Genomic DNA, 8,075 nt, shown 5'->3' with positions numbered 1-8,075 from the left:
ATTTGCTTCACTGTTGAAACTATTATAACACGACTCAGGCTGAGGCCAGTAACTCTTGCCAGCGCTGCGTCGAGCCAGGTTGCATGTGAAAATGTGCACCTTTACAACCAAGAACAGAAACAGCAGCCGCAGCAAAGTGTAGATGCTCTCAGTTCACACTTGAGCTCTGATGCAAACTATCAAACCAAGGTTTCTGTTTCTTTAGATTTATAAAATAATTAAAAATACAGAATTAAACTTGTAAACTGCAAAAGTCTCTTATGGCAGTGGTTCCCAACATTTTTGGTTCGTGACCTCCTAAAGAGTGGCGCTCCTTGTCAGGTTTTGGGTTAGGGTTAGGGAGCGAGTAACGTGATCGACTGCGGCCCAAACAGGAAAAGTTAACAATGATTGGTTTGTCCGTTCTGGGCTACTGTAACATGAAACATGTTGCACCACTGTGCAACATGACGGACTCTGTGGAGACGGGACCAGCTCTGTATATAGATATAAACGGCTCATTCTAAGGTAACGAAAACGGAACAATTCTTATTTTTAGGTGATTATACACTAATGAAAACACAGTAATTAATATCATATTCCATTTCTGCCAATAGATCCCCCTAATTGTTACACAGTTTTTTTAATTTTGAGTGTATGTCCAAAATTCTTTTTGCTCTATTTTTAGTCTCCACAAACTCCTGAGGGAAATAGCAGACTCTTTAGCTGCTAAATGCTCCAGTATGTTCGCCAGTTAGTCACTTACTTTATCTGCTAATTGGTGCTTTTTGGTTGAAAACAGCTGCCTGCCCCGGTGAGAGTGAACCAAAACAGTACATCTGTGGGACGTAAAAAAACAAAACAGTGAGCTAAAACACTCTGTAGAGTGTAGAGGAAATGCAATTGGGTAATAATCATTTGCGGATTAGTCACTGTGAGCAACTCCTTTAACACTACACAGTCATTTTTTCCATTTTTAATATACAGTAAATATATATTAAATTAAATGTGCAGCTTTAAGGAATTTAAGAGACATGAAGAGGTCCAGTATTTCACAAGACAAATGGCCAGAAAAAAATAAACCCACTTTTGCGTAACAGATTTTTTTTTTTCTTATCACATAAATGATCTTGTGACCCTTCCACCGATTGCTGTGTCATATGTCAAGGCCGGGCTTTTAAGCACCTTCATATATTATTCATCCAGATCATAGAAATACTTGTCTAATGGAATACTGTGCTGTCTATATTTTCTCCTGCAGTGACCCGTGGACATAGCCCTTCCTGTCAGCAGTTAAACTCCATTTTCACAAAGGGAGTTTCTGACTCTTCCTCTTTCTGTGTGTGACAACATTTCACCTGATTTCACCTGGCTTCCTGTTGCGCTTGTTAGAAACAGGAACATTTCACTGACGCAATGCGAGATCAGATCGAAGGCGGTGTGTGATATTATGCACTCTGGTAGTCAACTTGGCTCTGCAGCCAACGCAATACAGGAACTCCGCTTCCTATCGCCCCATCAGCTTCCTACGTCCTGAAGAAACTGTTGTTTCTACAAACCGCCGCCCCGCCACAGCTTGTCCGAGTTTACCAGGTGGAAACCATAGCAACAGTCTTGACAGCCACCCCCCTTCCACCTATCACTTCCTGAGGAAGCTGTCACCTCATTGGCTCCTTCCTGAATGATCGCGTTTTACCATTATCATTATTACTGCAGGAACATCACGCTGATCTTTATCTAAAAACAGCAACAGCTTTTAATTATTATTGGAATATATGGCGTAGAGGAAAATGAATGTTTGGGAGTATTTTACTCTCCTTGTGTGCTGATATAGCCACAAGACTGATTGCATGTTTTTTTATTCTTTCCTCGCCTCTTAAGGCTAACATAAGCAACGTGTGGTCCAGAGTAAATTTAACACTGCTGTGTACTCCTACTGTAATATAAACCAATGCAATGCTTAAGATACTGTGACAAACTGTCTGCGAGTGTGTGCGTACATCCTTTTTCTGGGATGTCATCTGGACTCTTATGAACCTCACTGTTTATATCAGACTCCATTAGACACTATATGTCCATGTCTAGTTCATATGTATACAAAGGCATACACAGAGAGAGAGGGGGATCAGTTTGAATGAATTAGAGTTTCCTCTCCGTCTTTGATGCATTTTTTTCCTCTTTTCCAGCTCAATAGCTCTTTTTCATTCTAAATTAAAAATGCATGTAGATTTTCCCTCCTCTATTATCCTCTGTAGAGCATTTATTTTGTCTTCCTACATCTTCCCTCCCTTCATCAGTCTGTCTGTGAAGTGAGGGGGTGGAGAGAGGTGACAGGGGGCAGATGTTTCCTCCCCAGCTTTGAAGATGCTTGTAAAGATGGAGGGGAGGAATAGTGGAAAGGGTAAAGCATGTTTCTCCGTGGAGGTTGGGCGTTTTCACGAGGGAGGCCACAATCACAAACAGCAGATACAGGCTCCATCCTGGCAGCAGCTTTGGAAATGGTTGCTCTCTTTCCAGCCTTCAGCTGCAGCCGCAAACCCTAAATGTCAAGCTAACACCTCATTTAGTCGAAGCTGCTCTAAATTGTCTCTGACAGCACGCCCGTCAGTGCGTCATTTTGCAACAGGTTTGTCTGATCAAACTGAACTTTGCCTGTTCAAGAGGAGTTTACAGTCCATATTTACACAGAGAGCTGCACTCATCAGCCAAGTGGTTTTGCTTTTTTTAAACTTTGGCATGTGGAAAACAATAGCTTGACTGTGTACTGCATCTGTCCCTCCAGTTGTTAAGGGTGTGAAGGCTCAAATTGCTCTTGGCCTGAAGGCAATGGGTGTGTGCTTTGAAGCTACATATTGCCACCATGTGGTTAAAGAAATGACTTTGTGAGGCAATGCTCAGATTAGATATCAGTCGTATAATCTATCAGTTATAGAGGCATTAATTTGGCAAAATGATAAAAAAAAAAATTTTAAATATCATGGGACTGTATGAAAATTACCGGTGTGTGGAGGTGGGCTGCTGGACTTTGGAAAAATGGCAACGCTTTCCCTTTGAATGTTTCAAAATAAGAGTGTGTTACACTGGTACAACAGTTTAAAACTGAATATCTTAATAGAAAAATAGCTACCAATCACTGAAAGATCCATTCTGTACTTCTCAGAACTGACATATTTGGTTGTCGCCGTAGCCTAAAGGTTAAAGGGGATCTCCACATCAAAGTCTGTTTACAGGTTTTGGGGATAACTACTGCATATGTGAACTCAGTTAATAAATAATCCTCTTTGTGGCTCCAGGGGGGGCTGTGTGAAGTCAGTATCCGCTGGGGTTGAAAACTACAAGTCTGAAAATAAAAAAGATCCGAGGTTGTGCAGCTTACCAGACCCCTGCAGCCCACTCCTCATCTCTGCTTGAGGCTACATTAGACACTACTAGCACACCCCAAATCTCCCACCAAACAGTCAGCAGTCGAGTTGCATTGTGGCGATGCAGATGCCAGGTTTTGACAAAAACAACTAAATTGAGTGGACCAAAAAAGAGGATATAACGATTTTCATCCTTCTTTAAAAAACTTATTATGATGGGAATAATATTCCATGACATACTGCTGTCTTCTGCACATAGTAAAGTGCACCTTTATGAGCCATGGCACACAAGACAGTTATATTTTTGGGATAATTATTTCATTTGAACTATTTGTGCAACTTAGATATATCGAAATAAAATACAAATCTGTTGTTAGAAAATAGACACCCCCCCCCCCCCTGCTCTTCCAAAAAGTAAAACTACCATTCCTTTAGCCAAAAGAAAAAGTACAATACCCCCCTAATAATTTTCATGAGGTCCCTAATTTGGAAACACTCCAGACAACAGTTTTGTAAAACATTTTCTTGACATCCTTTTTCTTTGAAAGTAATTCAACTTTTTTTATTTTTTTATTTGGTCTTTATTGTTTTGATATTTAATGTCACAATAAGGGCTTTTGTATTAGATCAGGTTTTTGTTTGTTTCGGAAGTGCAACAGTGTCGACTTAGCAGATGACATGGGGGGAGGCTGACGGGGTGCAGAGGCATTCCAGCAGAAGAAACTCCCACACATGTACTGTAGGACGTCAATCCACACTGACCTCCAGAGAAAAGTTTTGGCAAAGGAAATATGAGCCAGGAGCAACAGTATATGTTTTCTATAAAAGTACAAACTGAACCCCATATGCACAATTAAATCAAAAGTTTAAGCAGCATTGATATCTTTCACTTTCATATGTTAAAATATATGAATCTATTAAATATAATTGTTCTCATTATTAGCTGTTTGACTGTCTTGATGGCAACAATCCCGGCTTGCAGAAGTTGAAAGCACTGCATCGTCAATCAGACATGACCCCAATGGATTAAGCTGTAAAAATAAGCAAAAGAAACAAGTTTAGAGAGTAAAAGAAAGAGGAGAAACTCAGATCAGTTATTTTTGAATTGCCTCAACCCAAACACCAGCTGACTTTTTACGATGACTCTGGCCAGTGCCTCGCTGGAGCCAATGTGGTTGGTGGCCACACACTTGTACGTCCCGCTGTCGCTCAGTTTAGCGTGCGCTATGAACAGCGATCCATCGTTTGTGGTCTCTGCTCCTGGACGCAGGCTCGCCCTGCCCCCCCGGCTCCACTCGAACCGAATGGGGTGAGAGCCGTGGGCAAGGCACTGCACGCGCAGGGCATCCCCGGGATGGAGCTTCACCTGGTCAGGCAGGCTGGTGGCGTACGGAGGACCTGCATGAAGGACAAGACAATTACTCTCATCGTGAGCAGTGACAGTCTGGATGTGCAGTATCGGTGTTTTATTATCTGCGTTGTCAAACTCACTCTCCACCTCCATCTGCGTGTACGCCTCACTGTAGCCATGTATGTTTGTTGCATTACAGATGTATTGTCCTGAATCTTGGCGCCCCACGCTGGTCAGTGTCAATACTCCACCGACCACTGTGTGTTTCCATGGCAACGGTGCTCGCAGCTTGGACCAGGCGATGAGAGGAGGAGGGGAACCTGGAAGGAGGGAAAGAGAGGATGAAGTGAAAAATGAGAAGTGAGAGCAGCACTGAAAGAAGACACACACAAGCAAACAAACATCTTACCACTGGCCCGACACTCCATTGTGATTGTATGTCCCTCCACAACTGTCATTTCTGTAGCGCCCACTGAAGCCACCGGTGCTCCTGCCCCCCCCTCAACAATGACCTCAACTTTGACCTCTGCCACCCCCTCATTGTTTCCAGCCTGGCAAATATAAACTCCTGAGTCCTCTGGATGCACTGCAGCCCACTGAGAAAAGAGATGGTAATTATTATGTTCTATTTATATTAAATTGTGGGAATAAATAAAAGTATGTGTTAATATTTCACCTGTATGGTGTTGACATCGTTTGCCTCCTTGGTAACCAGCTGCAGGGTGGAGCCTTGGCGTTTCCAGGTCATCGTGGGGCGTGGTCTGCCCGTGGCCCGACACTCCACTGACACAGGGTCACCCATCCTGACGCGCAGGGGCCCTGTTGGTGTCACGCGCACTTTAGGAGCATCTGACAGAGGACACACAGACATGAGCGACATATTAAACATGCAATAACACAATACTGACATAACATGACCTTGTAAGTTGGTATGGCCAACTTTTTAGCAACCAGTTGTCTATTTATGCATCCAGCAGATCTGTTTTAACCTCACTCTGACCGTCATTACAGTCTAAATGGAATGATAGCCTGGTTGCCCGATGAAAGCCGGAGGACCGATACCGGGAAAATTAGGGCTGACCTGAATACTTCAGAAGCTTCGATCGTTGCCATTCACTATTCCAATGCTTTGTTTTTAAATTTGTTTTATAAGGAATGATCCCACAACATTAATCATATTCAACATGAATTATTATCAGTTATTCTCAGACAAATATTGCTGTTTGTTGTGTGTAGAGGTGTGTGTGTACAGTAGTGGCACTGAAACGGGGTAGAAGGAGACAGACAGACAGATGAACATGTCAGCCCGCCGTACCGCGCTGCTCCTCGAAGCTTCGAATACCTTCGAATATTTCTCACCGAAGCTTCGAAGCACCGAAAATGGTATTCGGGACTGCCCTGGCGAAAATATAAACGATAGCAATGTGTTGTTACTCATGTTTGATGTTCTGGGCTTGAAGCAGCCACTCGACATCTATGCTGAAAACACTTGCGTAGCTAACCAGCTTCTTTGCAGCTGTAACAGCCTGAGGGACATTCTTCACCATTATTACATATTTATATGGATCGGTACGTGGATCAGTAACCTCAATCTGATATCTAAAAAGTGAATTACGTCAGTATCGAAACCAATATTGGATCGGATCGATCTATACTGACGTTTAAGTCAGGCCTGGTGTTGCCTTTCATATAAAAGTATGATCCCAGTCACTTCCACGCAGTGAGGCATACAGCTTAGTAATTAAACACTGGTATCGGATCGATACTCTGTATCGGCCGATACCCAAAGCCCAGGTATCGCTCTCGGTATCGGGACTTAAAAAGTCGGATTGGTGCATCTCTACTGAAAAAAGCTGAACAGTAAAGTTGCAGGCTGAACTAAATTGTGAACACAAGCTCACATTTGACGTTGAACACAGCTGTGGCGGTGCTGCGGCCTGCAGAGTTAACCGCCACGCAGCGGTACTGCCCCTGGTTCTCAGGTCGGGAGTTGGCAACCGTCAGCACAGAGCCATCAGGACCGGTCTTAACATTGTCTAGAAGGGAGAAGTAGAATTCAGAGAAACTTTACAGATGGTGATATTGTATGAACAATGCTTGCGTGTTATTTCTCCTGACCTCCTAATGCTTGGTTATTGGCTCTCTTCCACTGCAGTTGGACTGGCTGTGCACCGCTCCCCACCTGGCATCTAAAGCTGGCAGACTCCCCTTGGCGCACAGTATGAGCCTGGGGCACCACTGAGACGACAGGAGCCTGACCAGCCGCTGCACAGAAAGAGATAACCGGTGATACCACACACACATGCAAGAACACATTCACAATGCAACTCTGTGAACCTTTAGACGAGTCTGGGTAAAATACAGTGTCAACACACACCACCCCAAAGCAAACATGCTGAGCAAATACACAGATTGAACAGACTTTTGATGACAAAGCAAAAAAAAGAAAGAAAAAAGGTACAGAAATGAAATAAAATGCTCTCACAGACATTGTGAGAGGAATATTAAAATATTCTCACTTTGTTAAAAACTTTAATCTTACTATATTAAAGGTTTGGTTTACCCAAATTACACAAGAAAAGGAAACCATGGAGATTGTTTTTGGTTTGATTTGTCCAGATGTTGAGATTTCTACCTTATTTGTGGTGCTCACCTCATTGAAGAATTACATTTTTAAAAAATCAACAGCAATGTGTCTTTCCAGAAATGTCCCCATTACTCTGGATAATCAACTAAACATGCTTTCAACAGCTTCCATAGAGACTATTTCTTAAGTAGCTCCGATGAAAAACAGCTGGCAGTGAGGTTTGTGGATTATCAAGAGTAATCGGGTCACCGCTTCTAAAAGGATACTGCTTTGTGAGCACGAGTTTGTGACCCTTTAATAGTACAAAAATAATAATATACATCTTTACAGACGTCACGCAAATGAACAGAAAAGCTGTAACTCTTTTCAAAATAAATCAGATTTGTTACCTGAACATATCAGAGACCACAGGATCAGAAACCCAGCTGAGAAATCCATGATGAACAGAGAACAGTCCCACTTTCTCCCCTGTCAACAATCTCTCTTTGACTGCGTCTGTCGCTGTCTCTTTTTCACATAATCACTGTCAACCTTTAACCCCTAACTTACCATTTACCCCTTCTCCAATTCAAACATTGTCCACAAGTGCCAGTCACGTATGAAACGTTTCACTGCCACATTGTTATTTTGCAGTCTTTTTTATTTTTATTTATTGTTTGATTCCAAAATCGTCTGGTGTGCCTGAATGATATGCGGTGACATTTTGATTGACATGCTGTTAACAAATACCTCATGTCTCTGATATTGCATGGACAGAAGTTGTAGGACATATACTGGTGAAAAGTACAACAGCTGG

The 8,075-nt window shown here is 42.6% G+C and overlaps 1 protein-coding gene across 1 annotated transcript; it reads right to left on the bottom strand.

The window, feature by feature from the left end:
- Nucleotides 1-3,898: 3,898 nt before the first annotated feature.
- LOC119485238 (basement membrane-specific heparan sulfate proteoglycan core protein-like) lies at nucleotides 3,899-7,818 on the bottom strand. Its single transcript, XM_037764633.1, has 8 exons — nucleotides 7,669-7,818; nucleotides 6,811-6,957; nucleotides 6,594-6,728; nucleotides 5,369-5,541; nucleotides 5,102-5,288; nucleotides 4,833-5,012; nucleotides 4,473-4,739; nucleotides 3,899-4,372 (listed from the first exon to the last, which is right to left on the bottom strand). The coding sequence occupies exons 1-8, from the start codon at nucleotides 7,715-7,717 to the stop codon at nucleotides 4,368-4,370; spliced, it is 1,143 nt and encodes a 380-aa protein (XP_037620561.1). The 5' UTR covers nucleotides 7,718-7,818; the 3' UTR covers nucleotides 3,899-4,367.
- Nucleotides 7,819-8,075: the final 257 nt, after the last annotated feature.

This window comes from Sebastes umbrosus, chromosome 3 (genome assembly GCF_015220745.1).
Source record: "Sebastes umbrosus isolate fSebUmb1 chromosome 3, fSebUmb1.pri, whole genome shotgun sequence".
NCBI lineage: Eukaryota > Metazoa > Chordata > Actinopteri > Perciformes > Sebastidae > Sebastes > Sebastes umbrosus.
This window is presented reverse-complemented; position numbering and strand designations above follow the sequence as displayed.